Source organism: Gorilla gorilla, chromosome 16 (assembly GCF_029281585.2).
Source record: "Gorilla gorilla gorilla isolate KB3781 chromosome 16, NHGRI_mGorGor1-v2.1_pri, whole genome shotgun sequence".
NCBI lineage: Eukaryota > Metazoa > Chordata > Mammalia > Primates > Hominidae > Gorilla > Gorilla gorilla.
Window position 1 is genome coordinate 31,603,216 of NC_073240.2, and position 25,003 is coordinate 31,628,218.

Sequence of the window (25,003 nt, forward strand, 5' to 3'; positions counted from 1 at the left end):
TTTCATCTGACTGTTCATCTGTGCTTTATAATTAATGAATAAATATCAGTAAAATGTTTCCCTGAGTTTACTAGAGTGAGTCACTCTAGTAAATGGCTGAACTCAAAGATGTGCTTTTGGGAACTCCCCGATTTATAGACACTTGGTCAGAAGCATGGAAAGCCGGAACTTCTAACTGGCATCTCAAGTGGAAATGGTCTTGTGAGCCTTAATCTGTGAGTGCTGTGCTAACTCCAGGTGGTGTCAGGACTGAAGTGAACTCACTGTAGGACGCCCAGCTGGTTTCCAAGAATTGGTCGATGTGGGAGAAATGCCCCGCTTTGATGTCAGAAGTGTTGTGTAAGTAGAGAAATGGTGAGTGATTTTCTCAGGGGCCTTCAACAGGTCCTGAGGGTGCAGCCCTCATGAATGGGATTAGAGTCCTTCATAAAAAGAGGCTAAAGAGCTAATTCACTCTCGTTTTGCCACGTGAGGCCACAGCGAGAAGAGGGCCAGCTGTAAACCAGGGAGTGGCCCCTCACCAGAGCCCTGCTGCCACCCTTATCGAGGACTTGCAGCCTTGCAGAACTGTGAGAAATAAATGGTCTGTTGCTTAGGCCCCCAGTCTACAGCAGTTTGTTACGGTAGCCTCCATTAAAATAGGAACTCCTTCCTTGCAGGATTTGTGCAATGATGAGCAATTACACAGGCCAAGATGTCTAGGAGAAAGAAGGGGGCATTCTTTAGTGGGCAGCTCTAATTATTAAACCTTTGGTGTGGCTGTCCACTCAAGGGGCTGAACTCTAAGCGGAAAGCATCAGGGTGCAGGGCGCTAAGCATTCAGCTAGCCCTCACTGGCCCTCATGCCAGGAAGGAACTCACTGCCTTCCTACAAAGACCAAGAGGTACCTGGGAGGAGCTCTGCCAGAGCTGGAAGTTTGAGACCTAAAGTTAGCATCAGGGCCCCTGAGAAAAGGACGGAGACTGGAGCAAACCGTGACCCTTATGAGCTGAATTATGCTTCCCCCTAGAATTCATATGTTGAAGCTCTAACCCCTAGTACCCTAGAATGTGACTGTACTTGGAGATAGGGTCTTTAAGGAGGTAATTAAGTACAATTAGGTCATCAGGGTAAGCCCTAATCCAATCTGACTGGTGTTCTTTTAATGAAGAAGAGGAAATTTGGACACACAGAGAGACACCAGGGATGCAGGTGCACAGAGGAACTACCAGGGGAGGATAAAGCATTGTGAAAGTGGTTGTCTGCAAGCCAGGGGGAGAGGTCTCAGGTTAAACCATCCCTGATGGCCCCTTGGTCTGGGACTTTCAGCAGTGCACGTGTGAGAAAATAAATTTATTTAAGCCCCTAAGTCCATAGTATTTTGTCATGGCAGCCTGAGCAGACCAACCGCCTCTGGAGAGATGGGGGTCAAAGGACTGCCCAGACTGAATTTCCATCAACAGAGGGCAGCAAAGCTGATGTCCCTGGGGCCATCAACATCCCATCCTTCGAGATGTGGGCTATGCACCAACCAAGCCTTTCCCAGCGGGTCATCAGTCCAGAGAGACAAGGCCTGACAACTGCACCAGGAAGGGAGGCTGCAAATCTCTACTGAAAGCAATGTGCTGGAAGGTAGAAAGAATGGAGTCAGAATCAGGTGGAAAGGTGGTTCTTCTCTGTCTGGATGGTACCAAGAGAAAAATGATACCCACAAAGGCTTTTCATACCAACAGTTTCTCTGGCCAAAATACTGCACATACAGGGAGTTCCACAAAGAAGGGCCTTTGCTGCTTGGTTCCTAAAGCCTGGGGGTATCTAGATAGGGCTCTCCTTCTAGCCCACCCCCAGGTAGACACAGCATGGGTCCTCAAACAGCAGGGGCCAGCAGGTGTAATGACAGTCTGTATACCTCCTTCCAACCTTCACTGCCCGGTGGGAGTGGAGACTTGTTTTTGTTGTCCCTCCCTGGGTAGAGGATCATGCCTTATACCTGTGCAAAATATATTTTTCTCATTCATATTTCCCTAGAAACTTTTATACAGAGACATTGAGTTATCTCAGGACACAGTAACTGTGTGCTTCTCCCATTTTAACAAAGGCTTTGTGGGAAAACAACATCTTAAGCTAAAATGATGCATCTCTGATGATGAAATATCTGGCTTCAAAGCAAGCATGAGGAGGAGAATTATGAGGGGAAGGGGGGCATTTCTGTGAGATAAAAGTCAAACCTCAAAGCTGAATATCCCCTTCCCCTTACTTGGGCCTGGGTGACTCTGAATAGTTACAGCAAATCATCACCTTCCAGAGAAAATGGGGGCAGTGCAGCCCTATTTCTTCTAGTTTCATCTGCTGGGAAATCCTGGGCACACTCTAACCCTAACCCCATATCTCTAAGAGAGGAGCCCGACTCTTGCCTTACCTATCAATGGTACCGAATCGGATGTTGCGGGCATGATCTCAGCCACGAGCAGCATGAAGACAGTAAGAGAGAGTAAGACTGTTATCCCTAAAACATAAACACACAGCGGTTCCTCAGACAAAAACAGACAAGAAGGCCTCAATTCTGTCTAACGAGGGCTCCTAACCTGACACTCAAAAGAAAGGGAGGCGCTGGGGGGAATGTCGTGGAATGCACGTTTTCCCTATGTATGGGCGTGTGCATTTTCCAGGGGACATTCCATGCCACTTAGCAGAGTCCCAAAGGAGTCTCTTATGGAGACAAGTTTAGGACCCAGAATTTTAAAAGCATCAACACAAACTGAAAAATTTAACTTGGCACAATTATCTCTCATATTCTCTGTAAAATATTATTGAGAAGTAGTTTCACGTAGCAGGAAAAAGAAAATATGCAGTCAGGAGACCTGATTTCAGGTCTTATGTTTGCTACTCAGCTAGCTATGTGACCTTAGATACAACATTCAACCTTTCTGAACCTCATACTCAGAAGATATGGGTTTGGGAATGATTTCTACCATATGCTACATCTGATGTTTAGCAACTCTTTAAGACATTGGGAAACTCATTCCACCATTCAAAATCTTGGTTTCCTTAGCTTCGTATGGGAGTGATCATAAGAATTACACTGGGTACTGTAACATACAAATGCAAGCTGATACTAAGCTAAATTGTTCCCTTGATGACCAGTCGCCATTGAGGAACAGGTGGGGTGGCAGGAGGGAAGAAAGCACAGGCCTCTCAAGGCAGAATGGAGCTGGCCCCTCCCTGTGCATCCCCCATCCTCTGAGGGTCCTCCAGTATTCTCAGGATTACACAGCCGTCCAGCACGGAGCCCGAATCAGGGACCTCTGGTGTCCTGGAGCCACCGTGGGCTCGGAGGTCCATGGGATGAGCCAGGGAAGCCCCAGGAACCCTGATGGAGTCCTGCGCTGTCTGCTGTGAGCCCTCCAGAGCTGACCTCAGCAGAGGGTCTCCAGTCTCAGACTCCCGCCAGACACTGGGGCGCTTACCCAGGGAAATCTTCTCCCCGGAATCTGCAGGAAGCAGGAACACCAGCAGGGCGAGGGCGGAGATGAGCACACAGGGGATCAGCAGGTTGAGGCCATAGTAGAGCGTCCTGCGGCGCATGGTCACTGTGAAGGTGACATCGGGGTAGGGCTCTTTGCAGCACTCGTAGAACCTTTCACTCCTCTTGCCGGGGACTCCTCCATAGGGAGGAGGAGAGAAGGAGCCATTGTTAGAATACAATAAATTACCCTGTTTATTTCAATGTGTATACCACACACAAGCACAGTCCTAAAGTTTGCAAAGTGCTAAAAAAAAAAAAAGGGGGGGTGTAATTAGCTTGAATAAAACCTTGTTGATTTACTATAGAGTTAAGAGTATTTTAGTGATAGTTGGCCAAATTGGTAGATATTCTTTTGGTGGATTGGAAACACATGATTATAATAATTATAAATAATACATTACCAATTCTACACTGTTGTAAATGGAATCACTGTTTTCCTATTTAAAAATAATCAAATATAGGTTCCCATCAACTGAAATTTGCTGTTCAACTGGCTTTTAGAAATGGAGTGGATCTGCATAACATAGAGAGATCTATCCTCACACTGGTTTGTTTAAATGCATCCTCACTGCAGTTGCCAGTTCCTCTTGGAAAGCATGGCATATCCTAACTGTTTTCTGTTTCTCCTCCTGTAGCTCTCACTAAATTATGGAGACTACTGCAAAATTCAATAAATGCTCGCACCGGAAAGGACAGTGGAAAATCCCAAACTTTTAAAGCTTGCCCAGGAATAGGAAAGCTTTCTTCCAGGCGGTTAGTCTCATGGCTTACCCACTAGGTCCCATTCTCCATTGGGGATATAGCCACTGATATCTGCCTCCTGCATCTGCAGATCCAAGGACCAGCCTCCGTAAGACCAGGACCCAAACTTCAGTTTGCAGTGCTGCACATCAAAGGGAAACCAGCGTACATCGATGTAGCAGGAACTCTTGAATATGCCTGTGTGGGTGATGGAAACAGAAGACTGAAACGGAAGCTGACTGAGATGTGCTGAAAATACACAGCAGTTCCTTCAGCCGGTTCCGCCCTCCACACTGCAGCTAACACAGTCCAGAGCAAACGGAATCTGTCTTTTTATTTATTCGCAAAATCTGTAAAACAGAATCTCAGCTAAGCTTCACTGTCTTTTAAAATCCAAACGTAACACTGACATGCTCTCTCAAAGACTGTTTTGTGGGCTTTTTGTGCAAAAAGTTAGCTCTATAATCTGCATTTACCATGAGCATCTTCAGACTCTAAATAATAAAAGTAAAGAATGCAAAATATCTCAGAGAAGTTGATAACCCTGATGATGAAGTTAGAAATAGAATCTAAAAGGTGTGTGTGTGTGTGTGTGTGTGTGTTTGGTGCGGGGTGAGGTAGGCATTTTCTTTAGGTTAAAAATGGGAAGAACACATGATTATCGAGAAATACAATCTAGAATTCTGGTTAAAGCTAGAATTTTAACTAATTTAAATTCTAGATGAAGAACAGAACAAGCTGGGCACAGTGTCTCATGCCCGTAATCCCAGTGACTCAAGACATTGAGGTGGGAGGGTCACTTGAGACTAGGAGTTTGAGACTGGACTGGGCAACATAGTGAGACATCTCTAATAAAAAAAATTAGCTGGGTGAGGTGATGCATGCCTGTAGTCCCAGCTACTCAGAAGGCTAAGGCAGGAGCATTGCTTGAGCCCAGGAGTTTGAGGCTAAAGTGAAGTGAGCTATGATCGAGTCCCTGCACTCCAGCCTGGGGAACACACCTAGAATCTGTCTGTAAGAAAAAAAGTTAAAAAAAACAAAACAAAAAAAAAAAAACAAGAACAGATAAGTTTAAGCCGAAGAAATGGTGCTTGAAGGAAGAGTTTCCGCTGAAAAGAGCTATTCCAGGCTAGGACAGGTTGGAAGTGGATTTCCCAGAGGGCCAAAGGGAGGAAACCAGAAGAGGCCACTCCAGTTATTTACACTCATGTGCTCTTCCCTGCCCAGAGGAAGGCTGCATGGCACAAGAAGACAGGCGCAGACTCGGTGTCCAGGTGTTCCTGGGGCAGGGCTGGCACTCTGCAAGCTTCTGTTACTGAGTTACAGAAAGAGTGCACACAGGAAGGGCCTCCACAGCCTTGCAGACAAGGACCCCACCCCACAACCGAGTGGGGAAAAGATACACATTTTGTCCCCTGAAGTTCCTTTAAGTATGCTTTGCGTCCTTACATGAAATGTTCATAGGAATCTGGAATCATCACAGACAATCCCCCTCCATTAATAGTTGGATCCCCCCAAAACCCACATTGTCTGCCAGTTAGTTAGAAAGCTTTGTAACTTCATGAGCCCATTTCTACGAAATGGCCCGAGACAGAGAATTTCCAGAGACAGAAAGCAGATCAGTGGTTGCTGGGAGTAGGAATGGGAATTAACTGCAAACAAGCAAAAGGGATCTTTGTGGGGTGATGGGAATGTTCTAAAACTAGACTGTGGTAATGGTTGCATAATTCTGTAAATATACTAAAAGTTGTTGAATCATGTACTTAAAATGCATGATATGTAAATTCTCTCTCAATAAAGCTGTTAAAAAATAAACACATGAAATGGGGGGGAAAGTCATGATCAAGTCTTTATTTCAAAGCTTGAACTCAAAACATTCTTTCCTATCCATGCCCCTCTAACTACAGACAGGGCAGCATCCTGGGACTCATTCTACACTCCCAGGGAGCAGGCGGGGGTTTCCCAATCCAGGCGGCCCTGGGCCTTTCCTGCCAGCGTAAGGAAGCCCCTCATGGTCACAGGACAACGTGTCCTGTCCTGACCGGAATCCAGGGCCACTGCAGTGGGGACACAGGCCTGGAGCCCCAGAGGGGGCTGCTGCACTCAGGCAGCTCGAGGCTTGCAGTGCTGGTCCTGCAGCTGAAAATAGCCTCAGCCTTCCAAACAACCTGCAGCAGCATATTCTACACTGGTGACTACCGGAGGCTGTTTTCTAAAATAGCCCTCATAACAGAAGCTGCAACACGCAGGCCTGGCAAGAAAGACCTCGGGAGTGATGGAAGGCTACCCCCACTACCCCTGTTTGCAAGGGTCCTGCTGGTAGGAGGAAATGCCAGGGCTAGCAGGAAAGCGTATGCTTCGAGAAGCCTGAACAGCTGGACTTCTTCAATCTCTTCCAATATTATTGGGAGGTGTCTACCATTGACAGGTTCACTCGCTCCTTTGTTCACTCAGGGATAAATGCTAAGGTGAGCAAAGGCTGACTGTGCCCCCAGATGCTTGTCACCTGCTGACAGGGAAGGCACGCAGACAGCAACCGAGAAGGCACAGCCAGTATGTGTGGTATGTGAATGGTGTGAGTAGTGTATCTGGTTTGAGTGTGCATGCCTGCATGTGTGTAAGTGGTGTGTGTGAGGGTTGTGAGTCGTGTGTGAGTGGTGTGTAAGAGTGGTGTGTGAGGGGTGTGTGTGAGGGGTGTGTGTGTGTCAGTGGTGTGTGTGTGTTGGTTTGAGTGGTTTGTGTGAGTGGTATGTGTGGAGTGGTGAGTGGTGTGTGGGTGGTATATTTGTGTGAGTGGTGTGTGAGTGTTGAGTCGTGTGGGTGGTATGTGAGTGGTGTGGTGTGTGTGATTGTGAGTGGTGTGTGTGTTGTGTGAACAGTGTGTGTGGGTGGTGTGTATGAGTGGTGTTAGTGTGAGTGGTGTGTGTGAGTACTGAGTGGTGTGTGTGTGTGGTGTGTGAGGGGTGAGTGGTGTGTGGTATGTGTGAGTGGTTGTGTGTGAGTGGTTGTGAGTGGTGTGTGTGTGAGTCGTATGTGTGAGTGGTAGTTAGGTGTGGAGGTAATTGCAGGTTGCCTCTGAGCAGAAAGTTAAACAGCTGCAGTGTGGGAGACACCCTGGAATAAACACATTAAAAATCTTCTAAAAGATCAAAAACCCCAGCTGTTCCTATCAATATGCTAGTGCGCACTCTGCATGCACCTCCAGGCCATAAACCCATTTCCCTTGCCCTGTGAATCGACTGAAAAGATGGAGTGGTGGGAAAGAACCAATCCAGGGAGCACTTAGCCTTGGAGGTGAGACACTGTTGGGAAGAAGTCAGCCGCTAGAGAGCTCTCCCTTGAAACCACCAGACCTTGCCTGTAACCTGCGTGTGCTCTTTAGCGCACGCACTCAGGATCCCCGAACTGTCACATCTCACCCCCGGCAGCTGGAGCGCTGCACCTGCCAAGACACTGAGTCCCGCAGGGAGGAGGATGGCAAGCTGGAACTGAGAAGCAGAGCCTGGAGAGGTGGCTTGCCAGGCTGGAAGGTGAGGTGGCCACTGCCTGGCAAAGGAGACTCGCTGTACTTGTACATTGGCTTTAAGGCACACATGGCAGAAAATAAAGACATAGTGGCAAAGACGGCTTGATTGAGACAAAAGAGGAGGATGGACTTCTGGGGGTAGAAAGCACACACAAGCACAGAAGAGAAGAGAGAGGAAGAGGTGGGAGTGAGCAAAGGCGAAGCAAAGAGCTGGTCCACCACACGGGGGCACCGGCCGGACTGACTGATACCCAAACTCGCTTCAGTTTTCTAACTGGAAGAGGACAAAGGAGGTGCAGCTTACCTGGAGGCAGGTACTGGCAATGCCCAGAAGAATTCACCAACACGTTAGTGTGGAATGTGGCGTCAAAGCGCTCATCAGCACTAGAAACAGGAAAAGGACTGCATGAGCCAGTGCCACCAGGCTGTGGATTTCCCGAAGCCCTGGGGTCTGTCTTTGATGGAGCAGCAAAGACCTTGAGAGGGGCCCCTGTCTGTCCTCACAACCCCACACCCCGCCTGAGAGCACCACTGGGGCTGGCCTGGGAGGTCTTCCCCGGGCACAGCTTGGAAGGGCCAGAGTCTACCCCCATTTCAATTTTCACACCGAACTGGTGATTTTTCTCACAATGTATATAAAACCAAGCTCTTAACCAAATGAAACCTGTAAACAACTCTGGAGGACATCGGCAGATGTGACATTTTCATGGTATCTAGAAGAACAGAGGTTGGGTGAGGCACGCTGCCACCCTGTGAGCCTCATGGGGCAGGGTTTTCACTCGCTGTGTCCAAAGCTCTAGTTCCAGCCTCTTGAAGCGGACCCACACTTGGTTTGTGCTTCACATATATATCTTTTTTTTTTTTTTTTTTTTTTTTTGAGACAGAGTCTCGCTGTGTTGCCCAGGCTAGAGTGCAGTGGCATGATCTCGGCTCACTGCAAGCTCCACCTCCTGGGTTCATGTCATCCTCCTGCCTCAGCCTCCCGAGTAGCTGGGACTACAGGTGCACACCGCCACACCTGGTTAATTTTTTGTATTTTTAGTAGAGACGGGGTTTCACTATGTTAGCCAAGATGGTCTCAATCTCCTGACCTTGTGATCCACCCGCCTCACCCTCCCAAAGTGCTGGGATTATAGGCGTGAGCCACCGTGCCCAGCCCACATATATATCTTGAATGACTGAACTGCAGGTGCAGGAGGGAGCTGGACACCACAACCCCAGAGGGCTTCCAGCTCCACAGTTAGCGATGAACAGAAGGAGAGTGAGGGAAGACAACAGAAGTAAGTGCGAGTTTTAGACGGATGCACCTCTGCCCCTCTCCGTCCCCTGTTCCAGCCTCCTGCAGCCAGGAGTTAACAACTGGGATAAAGGACACACACCCACACACACACAGCCCCAAAAGCAATTACACCAACAGCCTGTACTAGCCTTGTCTTCTTTTATTTTCTGGATTCTGATGTGTTGACATCTGGGGCTTTGCTGACTCTGGAGGCCCCCTGGAGAGATAGTAAACAACTCTGGCCTTTCAAACACAAATCAATCAATCCAGAACCCATACCCCCCACCCAAACACATCCTTTATCAGGCTGTCACACTGGGGTTGACACCAGTCCTGCTCTCATCACTGCAGGACCAGGTAACAGTCAACCAGACAGAGTCCCTATGCCCCAGGGCCTACTGCAATTATTCTAAGGAGCTAATCGTAAACCTAAGCCTTCGTGCCCTGCTCCTCCCTTCCTTCCTGCAGAAGCCACAATGAAGGAAGGCCCTTGCTCAGGTTTCCCGCACTCTCTCTGCCTCCCGCGTGGCCCTGGTGCCTCCCTGTGTCCCTGCATATGCTACGCTTCCCTTTTTTTTTGAAATGGAGTCTAGCTCTGTTGCCCAGGCTGGAGTGCAGTGGCACGATCTCGGCTCACTGCAACCTCTGCCTCCTGGGTTCAAGCAATTCTCCTGCCTCAGCCTCCTGAGTAGCTGGGATTACAGGTGTGTGCCACCACTCCCGGCTAATTGTTATATTTTTAGTAGAGATGGGGTTTCACCATGTTGGTTAGGCTGGTCTTGAACTCCTGGCCTCGTGATCCACCCCCACTTAGCCTCTCAAAGTGCTGGGATTACAGGCTGAGCCACCGCGCCTAGCCTGTCCTTCTGCTTCTAAGGAACAGTGAGTAAAACTGTTTTCCTTCAGGGCAGTCACTTCTGTGTCTAAGTGTCTCACCATGCCTGATTAAAACCAACCCTGGGTACCCTTAAAACACAGCCCTACTGGTAAAGAAAAATAAACCACCTCAAAAAAACACAGGCAGCCAGTCAAAGTACCAGCACCCCAGAGTAAAGCTCCCCTCATTTTGGCCACTATGGCCCCTGCAGGAGCTGCCCATGACTACAGAGCCTCAGGCAGCCTCTCCCATGTCTGAGATTCCTCAAGGGGAAACTCAGAATCACAGATACCGGAGGACAGTCTTCAGCATGCGACACACAGTGGAGGATACACACCAAAAAAGATCCAAAAAGAATGAGTCAATGAAAAGAAGGAAAAATCACTTCCTAAAAAAGTAATGTCCTCACAACATTCAAGAGGATATAGCAATTAGAAAAAAGAGAGAAAAATGGAAATTAAAGGTATGATTTATGAAATACCTTTTTATGAGTAGGTGGGAGGTTTGGCTGATAGAAATCACAGAGATCAAACGTAACACAGAAAGAAGACAGCGTAGAGGACAAGGCTGGGGGAACTCGCCTCACTCACAGAAGCTCCATCAGGGAGAGTGGCAGGGAAAAAATTAAGAAATAACACGAAGACACTTCTCACAGCAGAAAAACCACCCAAGCATGAAGGCAAAAAAAAAAAGGGGGTTTTCAAGAACATTAAAGCCTTGAAGAGCTTGTTCCCAACATATATTTCCTTGGTCAGCTTTGGAACAATGAGAGTGAAAACTGAGAAAGAATACACTTTTAGACTAAACCTGGAGATCAATAAAAGAGATTTAGAGGATGACTTGAGCAGGAGGCCTGGAAAAAGGTGGGTCCAAATCCCAGCAAGACGTTAAAGTACTGAGGACAGAACCAAATGGGTTCAGAGCAAGAAAGAGGAGATATAATGAGCTGAAAAACATCATGGACTTGATTAAGGACACAGTTTTAAACATTCTTATAATAAGAAAAAAGGCAACCAGAAACTCTAGGAAAAAAGTAGTAATTGTATGAGCAAGCCATGATTTGAATATGAAACAGGCAAAAACGTGATGAAGTTTAAGGGAAGGAAGAAAGGGGGATAAGGGGGGAAAAGGGGGAGAGTGAGAGAAAGGAGAGAGGGAGAGAAGGCGAGAGCCAAGTTGTCATGAAAGGACACATCCCCCCCTTACTTCCAAAAACACACAGGGAAAGAGAGAGGAGGAGGTAGGATCAAGACGTAAATATTCTTTGCTGGACCGTAGTCTGTATCTGACTGTTAATGAGTCACATTATAAATGGTGATTGGGCACAAAATAGCTGAAAATGTGGACCTGCACAAGCTCACTCTGGATAGTATCATGATCTTCAAGCTACGTTCTCTGGAGCCCTGAGACCCTATGGAGGCGCCTCAAGGTTTCTGGAAATATTTACCTCCAATATTTTAGTTCCTTTGAATTTGAAAATGGTAATAAAAGTCACACACTCAAATGACTATTAACAAAATTTTAACTCTTAGAGACTACCATTGTGTTAATTTATGTGTCCTGTTTAACTCCTTTTTGCATGGAAGTTAAACTAAAGCCTCTCTGGCCATGAATTTGCACGCATTTGAATCTCTTATAAAGGAGTCACCAAATGAGATTTCAGCTTTGCATTGCTTTTAAAAAATTAAAGTCTGTCCCTCCAATTACATGGCATCTAACCCGCACCAGACGTGGGATGCATTCCCCCATCAATCACCCTCAGTAGCAGCAACATAGAAAGCATGGTCTATAGTCTGGGCACGGTGGCCCACACCTATAATATTAGCACTTTGGGAGGCCCAGAGGGGAGGATCATTTGAAGCCAGAAGTTTGAGACCAGCCTGGGCAACAAAGCAAGACCCCCATCTCTACAAAAACAAAACACTGACAAAATTAATCAGTGCAGTGACATAAGCTTATGGTTCCAGCTACTCAGGAGGCTGAGGCAGGAGGATTAGTTGAGCCCAGGAGTTTGAGGCTGCAGTGAGCTATGTTTGCACCACTGCCCTCCAGCCTAGGAGACACAGCGAGACCCTGTCTCTAATAAAATAAAATAAAAACATAAACATTTTTGAAATAAAAATAAATTAAAAATTAAGAATAGTGTGGTTTGATGCATGTTATGGGGAACAAAGTTTTGCTTATTTTAAGCTTGGGTTTCTTCCTGTCTGATTTTCATATTTATAATGAAGACTGAGCATCTGTTAGATCAGTGATTCAACTCTGAAAAAAACAAGTTCCTACAAGCCTTTCTTTCAAGCATTTGGATCAATTTAATTGAAGAGACTCTTGAGATCACAAGGCAAACAGGTAAAAACAAGATAAAAAAACTGTTGCTGTTAGCAACAGCTTACCTGTGACTCAGTGATTTGTGACTCAGTGATTTCTGAATGTTTTTCATCCAAACAGAATATTGAGCTACATGAAATTGTAACACATAAATGTTATCAAAATCCAAATCTTAATACCCATGATGGTAGTTTTACGCTTCTTTCCCATAGGCAAATTGATTTTATAAGTACATAGTATAAAAGTAAACTCTTGTAATGGATTTGTGCTAATATTACTTTATCTGTTTTGAGCCTTAGGGGTGAAGATGAGTTTGAAGAAGGGCCCTGTTGCTGAAAACTGAGTTTGAAAACAGCGATCTGAGGTGGGAAATGAAGAACCTCAGAAATGTGAGTGGCCAGAACCCCTATGAGGACCTCAGTGGCCACAGCACCGGCACAGCTTCCCCGGGGATGCCCGACAGATGCCAGCCAACAGTGACCCCATCACCAGTGCTGGGCAGCCCTGTGCTGGCAAACACCCATAACCGTGGAAACAGGGGTGGGGCTGCAGGGATTCATTCTCCTCCTCACTCCTCTTCTGTGTGTAAACTGTTCTGTATTGAATAGTCTGAAAATGGCCAAATATATTCTTTATTTTGACTACTGGAAGACACAGTACATCCACAGTTTGTGCAGATGCCGGCCTGTGGCCTCTCTGTCCTTGCAGGAGCTGCCTTTATCTGGCTGCCTTTGTCCTCCCCCAGCCAGCAATGACTGGGGCTCACTCTTGGTGTGAGGAGAGCTCTGAGCCCTACCCTCACCATGGAGGGGGTGACTGGGGCAAATGTAACTCAAACATGTAGGACGCAAGCTACATGTCGTTAGCGGGGGTAGGAGGAGGAGAGGTGTCTGCCTAGGCTTTAAAGGATAGCCAGAGCTCCCAAAGACAGAAACGGATGTGGACAGGCCCCTGGCGGAGGGCATGGTGGGATCACACACTTGGAGATAAGCCAGAACGAAGGAGGCTCCAGGAAGGTCTGGCTTGCCCGGATCATGGTGTTTGCTTACACCATGTTGCCCTAAGCAGTAAGGCTGAAATCGGGCTTGGGAGCAAACCACTGCTTGGCCCCCCAGGCAGGATTCAGAAGCCCAATCCTTCTGGGATTACAAACTGTGCTTTCAGACGTCAATGGCAGTATAGGCAGGGGGAGCCCATGGGGCACAGGTGGACCCTGTGGGTGGGTCTGAGATCACACCTTTCCTTCCTCCACATCCCCTAGGATCCTCACACAATGGTGCCTGGTCTCATTCCTGCAGAGCTGCTGGCCCTGGAACAAGAGCCCTCTGATCCTAGGCTCAGCCTTGCCTCCTGCCTCAGTCAGCTCTGTAGCATTGACCTCTACGGCTGAGCACGCGAGGCCTCAACACTAAGCCGGAAAAGAAGAGAGTGATTGTGCCTCCACAGAGAAAGCATCATCTGACCCAGAAGCCCGGCTCTTATAACCTTGAGAGAAAAAGCCAGGGGTCCAGCCATCAAAGAAGTCCAGCAAGGCCAACTCCCAATAGGGCACGTGTTCACCAGAATGAGCCTCTGCATTCAGGTAAAGATGAATAATAATAAAATAATAAGAAGAAATCCAGGCACTCTGTCCTGCTGCAAAGAAAATGCTTCGCATGGGTTCAGGATGACCCTAAATAGTAAGGTCTCATGTGAAATCAATCCCATTCCCTCTGAGCTCTCAGCAACCTTGAAAGACTGAGAGAGAGAAGGGCAAGAGAGATGAAGATGAAATCTATCCAAAAAGGAAGGGAGGAGGAAGGATGATGCTCATCTATCTGATCTAAGGTGTCATTTACTTTAAATCTCTGAGGAAATGGGAAAAAAAGCTGCCAATTCCCCAATTCCATGTGAAGACACCACTGACGGAAGCAATGCCCAGATTGCAGAGGGAAAGCAAGGCTGCTGAGAATGGGTAAATTTTCTGAACAGAAGACAGAGGGAGAGACACACCCTGTCATAAATCTTTTTAGTTCTATATTTTATTCTAAAATGTTGAGGGTCTGCAACCAGCAATGTGGCTTGTCATAGTCCATGACCAAAAACGTCTTGAGTCAAACTTTTATGGTCATTTCTACCTGCCAGAGATTCCAGGAAGCAGAATTCTGAGGTACCAGGAGGAGGCTTCCAGAAAAATGCATTCAAGAATATTTCCTTTTTTAAAAAAAAGAAAATATTTACTTATTTATATTATTTGTTTATTTATTTATTTTGAGACAGGGTCATGCTTTGTCACCCAGGCTGGAGTACAGTGGTGCGATCGTGGCTCACTGGAGCCTCAAACTCTTGGGCTCAAGCCATCCGCCTGCCTCAGCCTCCTGGTAGCTAGGACTGCAGGCACGTGCTATCTGTTCATATTTTGATTTTTATTTTAGATTCAGGACATACATGTGCATGTTTGTCACATGGGTATGTCGCATGTGATGCAGAAGTTTAGGGTATAATTGATTCCATCACCCAGGCAGTGAGCAGAGTATCCAGTAGTTTTTCAATCCTGGTCCCCTTCTCCTTTCCCCCTACAGTAGTCTCCAGTGTCTGTTGTTGCCATCTTTATGTCCATGAGTACCCAGTGTTTAGCTCCCACTCAGAAATCTTTTCTTTACCCACTAGTTGGCATATTAAATTGAATGTAACATGGGATATTATAACAACTGGATATGGCATAGGACAGATTACAGCAAAGCTATAAGTAACATGGGAGAAGATTAACACAGCAGATATCCAGTTTCTGGACTCCCTATTTTTGTTCCTTGTGTTACATGTCTATCCCTGATCCAGCAAAACATCATCTTAATCCTTACAGCATTATGAAAGTGTTGCATTTGGCACAGAAAGTCCCCCAACTTGGTTCTTTTTCTTTAAAATTGTCTTATTTTACTATTCTTGCTCATTACTGATCCTTTGCTCATCATTGTAAATTTTAAATTTACTTGTACAGTCTCATGAAGTCCCTGTTAAGACTTTAGTTGGAATCACATTAAATTTAGTTGGAATCACATTAATCACACTCAATTTATTTTGGAAAAATTTGGCATCTGGTATTGAGTTTTCCCAGGCATAAACGTGATACAACTCAACATTTATGTTGTTCTTTCTTAAATTTATTTTTTGGTACTCAACACCTGCAGATATTGAAAACAAAATTTGTGAAATTACATTTTCTAACTGTCTGTTGTAAGAATATAGAAACACATTTGATACTTCGATAGATCTCGTTTTGTATCAGATATATTTTTTCTAGACAGTCTCTAGGGATTTTCTATGTAAAAAACAGATATGGCCTATAAAGATGATAACAGGTTTATTCCTTATTCATAAACATTTTATTATTTTACTTGTATTACTATTGAAATTCATATAGTCACTAAGATATTTTTAAAGAGTGATGACACTGATATTCTTATTTTATTCTACGTTTAGAAACTTCTAATGTTTCAGCATTAAGTGAGACCCCTATGTCAGGTTAGGTGAAACTTCTTCCAATTACAAATGGGTTTTAAATAACATCAACTGATTTTTCTCCAACTACCAGAATGATCATTTATTTTTTTCTGCCTCAATCTTTTAATAGAATGAATTATATTAACGGACTTTTTTGAAAGTTAAACAAACTGTGCATTCCTAATAGAAGCCTAAACTTGTTAGGATTTATTTTTAAGTTATTGCTAGACTTTGTTATGCTGATATTTTAGTTAAGACTTATACATAGGAGTTGCTTCCAAGATGGCCGAATAAGAACAGCTCTGGTCTGCAGCTCCAAACGAGATCAACGCAGAAGATGGGTGATTTCTCCAACTGAGGTACCTGGTTCATCTCATTGGGACTGGTTGCACAGTGGGTGCAGCCCACGGAGGGCAAGCCGAAGCAGGGTGGGGTGTCGCCTCACCCAGGAAGTGCAAGGGGTCGGGGGATTTCCCTTTCCTAGCCAAGGGAAGCTGTGACAGACTGTACCTGGAAAAACAGTACATTCCCGCCCAAATACTGCACTTTTCAATGGTCTTAGCGATCAGCAGACCAGGAGATTCCCTCCTGTGCCTGGCCCAGTGGGACCCACACCCATGGAGCCTTGCTCACTGCTAGCACAGCAGTCTGTGATCGACCTGTGAGGCTACAGCCTGGTGGTGGGGAGGGGTGTCTGCCACTGCTGAGGCTTGAGTAGGTAAACAAAGCGGCCGGGAAGCTCGAACTGAGTGGAGCCCACCGCAGCTCAGCAAGGCCTACTGCCTCTATAGACTCCACTTCTGTGGGCAGGGCATAGCTGAACAAAAGGCAGCAGACAACTTCTGCAGACTTAAACTTCTCTGTCTGACACCTCTGAAGAGAGCAGTGGTTCTCCCAGCACGGCGTTCAAGCTCTGAGAATGGATAGACTGCCTCCTCAAGTGGGTCCCTGACCCCTGTGTAGCCTGACTGGGAGACATCTCCCAGTAGGGGCCAACAGACACCTCATACAGGTGGGTGCTTCTCTGGAACGAAGCTTCAAGAAGGATCAGGCAGCAATACTTGCTGTTCTGCAGCCTCTGCTGGTGATACTCAGGCAAACAGGGTCTGGAGTGGACCTCCAGCAAACTCCAACAGACCTGCAGCTGAGGGGCCTTACTGTTAAAAGGAAAACTAACAAACAGAAAGGAATAGCATCAACATCAACAAAAGGGACATCCACACCAAAACCCCATCTGTAGGTCACCAACATCAAAGACCAAAGGTAGATAAAACCACAAAGATGAGGAGAAGAGCAGAAAAGCTGAAAATTCCAAAAACCAGAGCACCCCTTCTTCTCCAAAGGATCGCAGCTCCTTGCCAGCAATGGAACAAAACTGGACGGAGAATGACTTTGACGAGTTGACAGAAGTAGGTTTCAGAAGGTCGGCAATAAGAAACTCATCCAAGCTAAAGGAGCATGTTTGAACCCATTGCAAGGAAGCTAAGAACCTTGAAAAAGGTTAGATGAATGGCTAACTGAATGAATAGTATAGAGAAGACCTGAAATGACCTGATGGAGCTGAAAACCACAGCATGAGAACTTCATGACACATGCACAAGCTTCAATAGCCGATTTGATCAAGTGGAAGAAAGGATATCAGTGTTTGAAGATCAAATTAATGAAATGAAGTGAGAAGACAAGATTAGAGAAAAAACAGTAAAACGAAACAAACAAAGCCTCCAAGAAATATGGGACTATGTGAAAAGACCAAATCTATGTTTGATTGGTTTACCTGAAAGTGATGAGGAGAATGGAACCAAGTTGGAAAACACCCTTCAGGATATTATCCAGGAGAACTTCCCCAACCTAGCAAGGCAGGCCAACATTCAAATTCAGGAAATACAGAGAACACCACAAAGCTACTCCTCAAAAAGAGCAACCCCAAGCCACATAATTGTCAGATTCACCAAGGCTGAAATGAAGGGAAAAAACGTTAACAGCAGCCAGAGAGAAAAGTCGGGTTACCCACGAAGGGAAGCCCATCAGACTAACAGTGGATCTCTCAGCAGAAACCCTACAAGCCAGAAGAGAGTGGGGGCCAATATTCAACATTCTTAAAGAATTTTCAACCCAGAATTTCATATCCAGCCAAACCAAGCTTCATAAGTGAAGGAGAAATAAAATCCTTTACAGACAAGCAAAAGCTGAGAGATTTTGTCACCACCAGGCCTGCCTTACAAGAGCTCCTGAAGGCTCTTGAAGCACTTAACATGGAAAGGAACAACTGGTACCAGCCACTGCAAAAACACGCCAAATGGTAAAGACCATCAATGCTATGAAGAAACTACATCAATTAACAGGCAAAATAATCAGCTAGCATCATAATGACAGGATCAAATTCACACATAACAATATTAACCTTAAATGCAAATGGGCTAAATGCCCCAATTAAAAGACACAGACTAGAATATTGGATAAAGAGTCAAGACCCATCAGTGTGCTGTATTCAGGAGACCCATCTCACATGCAGAGACACACATAGGCTCAAAATAAAGGGATGGAGGAAGATCTACCAAGCAAATGGAATGCAAAAAAAAAAAGCAGGGGTTGCAATCCTAGTCTCTGATAAAACAGACTTTCAACCAACAAAGATAAAAAGAGACAAAGAAGGCCATTATATAATGGTAAAGGGATTAATTCAACAAGAAGAGCTAACTATCCTAAATATATATGCACCTAATACAGGAGCACCAAGATTCATAAAGCAAGTCCTTAGAGACCTACAAAGAGACTTAGACTCCCACAAAACAATAATGGGAGACTTTAACAGCCCACTGTCAATATTAGATCAACGAGACAGAAGGTTAACAAGAATACCCAGGATTTGAACTCAGCTCTGCCCCAAGTGAACCTAATAGATATCTACAGAACTCTCCACCCCAAATCAACAGGATATGCATCCTTCTCAGCACCACATTGCACTTATTCTAAAATTGACCAAATAATTGGAAGTAAAACACTCCTCAGCAAATGTAAAAGAACAGAAATCACAAGAAACTGTCTCTCAGACCACAGTGCAATCAAATTAGAACTCAAGATTAAGAAACTCACTCAAAACTGCACAACTACATGGAAACTGAACAACGGGCTCCTGAATGACTACTGGGTAAATAACGAAATTAAAGCAGAAATAAAGATGTTCTTTGAAACCAATGAGAACAAAGACACACAACATACCAGAATCGGTTTCAAAGCAGTGTGTAGAGGGAAATTTATAGCACTAAATGCCCACAAGAGAAAGCAAGAAAGATCTAAAATCGACATCCTAACATCACAATTAAAAGAACTAGAGAAGCAAGAGCAAATAAATTCAAAAGCTAGCTGAAGGAAAGAAATAACTAAGATCAGAGCAGAACTGAAGGAGACAGAGACACAAAAAAACCTTCAAAAAATCAATGAATCCAGGAGCGGGTTTTTTGAAAAGATCAACAAAATAGACAGACCACTAGCAAGACTAATAAAGAAGAAAACAGAGAAAAATCAAATAGACGCAATAAAAAATGATAAAGGGGATATCACCACCGATCTCACAGAAATACAAAATACTGTCAGAGAATACTATAAACACCTCTATACAAATAAACTAGAAAATCTAGAAGAAATGGATAAATTCCTGGACTCATGCACCCTCCCAAGACTAAACTAGGAAGAAGTTGAATCTGAATAGACTAACAACAGGTTCTGAAATTGAGGCAATAATTAATAGCCTACCAACCCCAAAAAGTCCAGGACCAGACAAATTCACAGCCGAATTCTGCCAGAGGTACAAAGAGGAGCCGGTACCATTTCTTCTGAAACTATTCCAATCAATAGAAAAAGAGGGAATCCTCCCTAACTCATTTTATGAGGCCAGCATCATCCTGATACCAAAGCTGGGCAGAGACACAACAAAAAAAGAGAATTTTAGACCAATATCCCTGATGAACATTGATGCAAAAATCCTCAATAAAATACCAGCAAACCGAATCCAGCAGCACATCAAAAAGCTTATCCACCATGATCAAGTCGGCTTCATCCCTGGGATGCAAGGCTGGTTCAACATACGCAAATCAATACATGTAATCCATCACATAAACAGAACCAACGACAAAAACCACATGATTATCTCAACAGATGCAGAAAAGGCCTTTGACAAAATTCAACAACCCTTCATGCTAAAAACTCTCAATAAACTAGGTATTGATGGAACGTATCTCAAAATAATAAGAGCTATTTATGGCAAACCCCCAGCCAATATCATACTGAATGGGCAAAAACTGGAATCATTCCCTTTGAAAACTGGCACAAGACAAGGATGCCCTCTTCACCACTCCTATTCAACATAGTGTTGGAAGTTCTGGCCAGGGCAATCAGGCAAGAGAAAGAAATAAAGGATATTCAAATAGGAAAAGAGGAAGTCAAATTGTCTGTGTTCGCAGACGACATGATTGTATATTTAGAAAACCCCATTGTCTCAGCCCAAAATCTCCTTAAGCTGATAAGCAACTTCAGCAAAGTCTCAGGATACAAAATCAATGTGCAAAAATCACAAGCATTCCTATACACCAATAACAGACAAAGAGAGAACCAAATCATGAATGAACTCCCATTCACAACTGCTACAAAGAGAATAAAATACCTAGGAATCCAATTTACAAGGGATGTGAAGGACCTCTTCAAGGAGAACTACAAACCACTGCTCAATGAAATAAAAGGGGACACAAACAAATGGAAGAGCATTCCATGCTCATGGATAGGAAGAATCAATATCGTGAAAATGGCCATACTGCTCAAGGTAATTTACAGATTCAATGCCATCCCCATCAAGCTACCAATGACTTTCTTCACAGAATTGGAAAAAACTACTTTAAAGTTCATACGGAAACAAAAAAGAGCCCGCATAGCCAAGACAATCCTAAGCAAAAACAACAAAGCTGGAGGCATCACATTACCTGACTTCAAACTACACTACAAGGCTACAGTAACCAAAACAGCATGGTACTGGTACCAAAACAGAGATATAGACCAATGGAAGAGAACAGAGGCCTCAGAAATAACACCACACATCTACAACCATCTGATCTTTGACAAACCTGACAAAAACAAGAAATGGGGAAAGGATTTCCTGTTTAATAAATAGTACTGGGAAAACTGGCTAGCCATATGTATAAAGCTGAAACTGGATCCCTTCCTTACACCTTATACAAAAATTAACTCAAGATGGATTAAAGACTCAAACCTAAGACATAAAACCATAAAAACCCTAGAAGAAAACCTAGGCAATACCATTCAGGACATAGGCATGGGCAAAGACTTCATGACTAAAACACCAAAAGCAATGGCAACAAAAGCCAAAATATACAAATAGGATTTAATTAAACTAAAGAGCTTCTGCACAGCAAAAGAAACCATCATCAGAGTGAACAGGCAACCTAGAGAATGGGAGAAAATTTTTGCAATCTACCCATCTGACAAAGGGCTAATATCCAGAATCTACAAATAACTTAAACAAATTTACAAGAAAAAAACAACCCCATCAAAAAGTGGGCAAAGGATATGAAGAGACACTTCTCAAAAGAAGACATTTATGCAGACAACAGACACATGAAAAAATGCTCATCATCACTGGCCATCAGAGAAATGCAAATCCAAACCACAATGAGATACCATCTCTCTCATGCCAGTTAGAATGGAGATCATTAAAAAGTCAGGAAACAACAGATGCTAGAGAGGATGTGGAGAAATAGGAACGCTTTTACACTGTTGGTGGGAGTGTAAACTAGTTCAACCATTGTGGAAGACAGTGGAAGATTTCTCAAGGATCTAGAACTAGAAATACCATTTGACCCAGCAATCCCATTACTGGGTATATACCCAAAGGATTATACATCACGCTACTATAAAGACATATGCACACGTATATTTATTGCGGCACTATTCACAATAGCAAAGACTTGGAACCAACCCAAATGTCCATCAATGACAGACTGGATTAAGAAAATGCGGCACACATACACCATGAGTACTATGCAGCCATAAAAAAGGATGAGTTCATGTCCTTTGCAGGCACATGGATGAAGCTGGAAACCATCATTCTCAGCAAACTATCACAAGAACAGAAAACCAAACACCGCATGTTCTCATTCATAGACGGGAATTGAACAATGAGAACACATGGACACAGGGCAGGGAACATCACACACCGGGGCCTGTCGGGGGGGTGGGGGGCTGGGGGTGGGATAGCATTAGGAGATATATCTAATGTAAATGACCAGTTAATGGATGCAGCAAGCCAACATGGCACATGTATACCTAATGTAACAAACCTGCACATTGTGCACATGTACCCTATAACTTAAAGTATAATAAAAAAGGCTTATACATTTATGTTCATAATGATATTTTATGCTGGGTGGAACTTGCCTGTAAACCTACCTTTTTGAATTTCTTTTTTAAAAACATACTGATCAAAAGAATGAAAAGATGAACTCCAGATTGGGAGAAAATATTTGCAAAAGACACATCTAATAATGAACTGTAATCCAAAATATACAAAGAACTCTTAAAACTCAGCAATAAGAAAACAAACAATCCAATTAAAATAATGGGCCAAAGACCTTGACAGACACCTGAGCAAAGACAATATAGAGATGGCAAATAAGCACATGGAAATATGTTCCACATTGTCATATTTAATACAAATTAAAAAAAAAACTGAGATACCACTACACATCTATTAGAATGACCAAAATCCAGAACACTGACAACACCAAATGCTGGCAAGGATGCAGAGCAACAGGAACTCTCATACACTGCTGGTGGGCATGAGAAATGGTGCAGTCACTTTGGAAGGCAGTTTGGCAGTTTCCTACAAAACGAAGCATACTCTTCCCATGTGATCCAACAATTGCCTTCCCTTGTATTTATCCAAAGGAGCAGAAAACGTGTGTTCACACAGAAACCTACATACATATGTTGATAGCAGCTTTATTCATAATTGCTAAAACTTGGAAGCAACCTTCAGTAGGTGAAATGGATAAACTAACTGTGCTATATCCAAACAATGGATTATTATTCAGTGCTAAAAAGAAATGGGCTATCAAGCCATGAAAAAAACATGGAGGAACCTTAAATGCATATTACCAAATGAAATAAGTCAATCTGAAAAGATTACAGACTGTAAGATTCCAATTATATGATATTCTAGGAAAAGTAAAGCAATGGAGACAGCAAAACAGATCAGGCCGGGCGCAGTGGCTCACGCCTGTAATCCCAGCACTTTGGGAGGCTAAGGCAGGTGGATCACCTGAGGTCAGGAGTTTGAGACCAGCTTGGCCAACATGACGAAACCCTGTCTCTACTAAAAATACAAAAATTAGCCGGGCGTGGTGGCGTGCACCTGTAGTCCCAGCCACTCAGGAGGCTGAGGTGGGAGAATTGCTTGAACCCGGGACGTGGAGGTTGCAGTGAGCCGAGATCGCACCACTGCACTCCAGCCTGGGCGACAGAGCGATATACCATCTCAAACAAAACAAAACAAAACAAAACAAAACAAAACAAAACAAAACAGGTCAATGGCTGCCATGGATTGCAGAGAGAGGGTGGGAAGAATAGGTGGAGCACCGAGGATTTTTAGGGCAGTGAAGCTATTCTGAATGATACTATAATGGTTGATACAGGTCATTATACATTTGTGCAAACCCACAGAACCCATATGCCACCAAGAGAGAACCCTGATGTAAACTATGGACTCTAGGTGGTAATGATGTATCTGCATCAGTTCATCTATTTCAATTGTACGGCCCTGGTTGGGGATGTTGATGATGGGGGAGGCTGTGCTTGGGTGGGGGTTGGGAGGGGACATGGGAACTTGTACCTTCCACACAGTTATGCTATGAACCTCAAACTGCTTTAAAAAACAAAGTCTATTTTTTTGCTAGTCTATTCCCTTTTTGGTCTATTTTTCTAGAAAATATTAAATCTATCTAAGTTTCCAAAATTTTGGCATAAAATTGTGTCATAATATTCTATTTTTAAGTCTTTTTCTGTAGTTGAAAACCCCTTTTATATCCAGTAAATGTTTGTGCCTTCTGTTTTCTTGGTAATTATTTCCTGAGGTATGTTGATTTTATTAGTTCTTTTTTAAAACCAATTTGTCCTTTGTTGATCTCTATTTTAGTTTTCTTATTTAATACATTTCTAGGTTTATCTTTATTCCTCCTTCTTTTTTTCATTGGAGTTAATGTTATATTTTATAACTTCTTGAGTTTGGTAATTATCTCACACATTTTCCCAAAAAAGATATTAAAAGCCTTTAGGGTTTCCTAAAAAAGATGTCTATGCTGCTATCAACATATGTGTGTAGGTTTCTGTGTGAACACAGGTTTTCAGCTCCTTTGGGTAAATACTGAGGAGGACAATTGTTGGATCATATGGTAAAGATGCTTAGACAAGTATCTTTTCTAACATAAGCATTTAAAGGCTATGTATGTCTGCCTGCATTCCTATACATATGTGAGTGCAAGTGTGCACACACACGTACACACACAAACTCACACCACACATGCTAAAGGTTTTTATTCACATTTAGATATCCAGTTTTCCATATATTTATTTTCTAGTGGAATGAGGATGCATTTTTTCTATATCTGTATCTATATCTATATATTGGATAAGGCTTGTTAACTATGTTGTTCAAAACTCCTACATACTTACATTTTTTTCCCTTGTTACACTATCAATTACTAAAAGAGGTATATTAAAATCGTCTACTGTAATTGTGGACTTATCCAGTAAACTTTAAATTCTACCAATTTTTCTTCAAAGCAATTTTATTAGATGTATACATGTAAGATTTGTTATATATCCTTAGTTTTAAAAATCACTATCACCTGACCTTATTTAACCTTAATTATACTTGTTTTTCTTACTGTGTTTGTGTGTGGGGGGGTGTTGTAAACATAGCCACTCACATTTTATTTTTGTTCCTGTTTTTGTTTTTCCTTTTTTGCGTTCATCCTTTACGTATATATGGTTTAGTTTCATCTAAACAGTCTATCGTTCGATTTAAATGCATAGAGATATATTGGGGAGATCTGTGTTTTAACCAGCTGGCCATCCCATTTACTTTTATCTTGTCTACTGTAATATTTGTTTTCATTTCTACCATCTAATGTTATGCTTTTGACTTCTTTCTCCTTGGATTGCATTTAGGTTTCTCCTGTTTTCTTCATCCCTTCCCCATT

The 25,003-nt window shown here is 43.7% G+C and overlaps 1 protein-coding gene and 1 long non-coding RNA gene across 4 annotated transcripts in view; one reads left to right on the plus strand and one right to left on the minus strand.

Moving 5' to 3' along the window:
• Positions 1 to 6,062, plus strand: part of LOC115930836 (uncharacterized) — a 51,917-nt gene extending 45,855 nt beyond the window's left edge. For 2 of the 3 annotated variants that reach the window (XR_010130947.1, XR_010130946.1), the window contains exons 3-4: positions 238 to 354; positions 4,142 to 6,062. This is a non-coding gene — a long non-coding RNA (uncharacterized lncRNA). The remainder of the gene's footprint in view (positions 1 to 237; positions 355 to 4,141) is intronic. The other variant, XR_010130945.1, reaches the window with a different exon arrangement.
• The window catches only part of CHRNA7 (cholinergic receptor nicotinic alpha 7 subunit), a 142,653-nt gene that overhangs the window by 10,926 nt on the left and 106,724 nt on the right, over positions 1 to 25,003 (minus strand). Inside the window, exons 5-8 of the mRNA XM_031002485.3 lie at positions 8,078 to 8,157; positions 4,278 to 4,445; positions 3,448 to 3,642; positions 2,400 to 2,486 (exon numbers count right to left, since the gene is read on the minus strand). Of these exons, the coding sequence (XP_030858345.1) occupies positions 2,400 to 2,486; positions 3,448 to 3,642; positions 4,278 to 4,445; positions 8,078 to 8,157 (530 nt within the window). The remainder of the gene's footprint in view (positions 1 to 2,399; positions 2,487 to 3,447; positions 3,643 to 4,277; positions 4,446 to 8,077; positions 8,158 to 25,003) is intronic.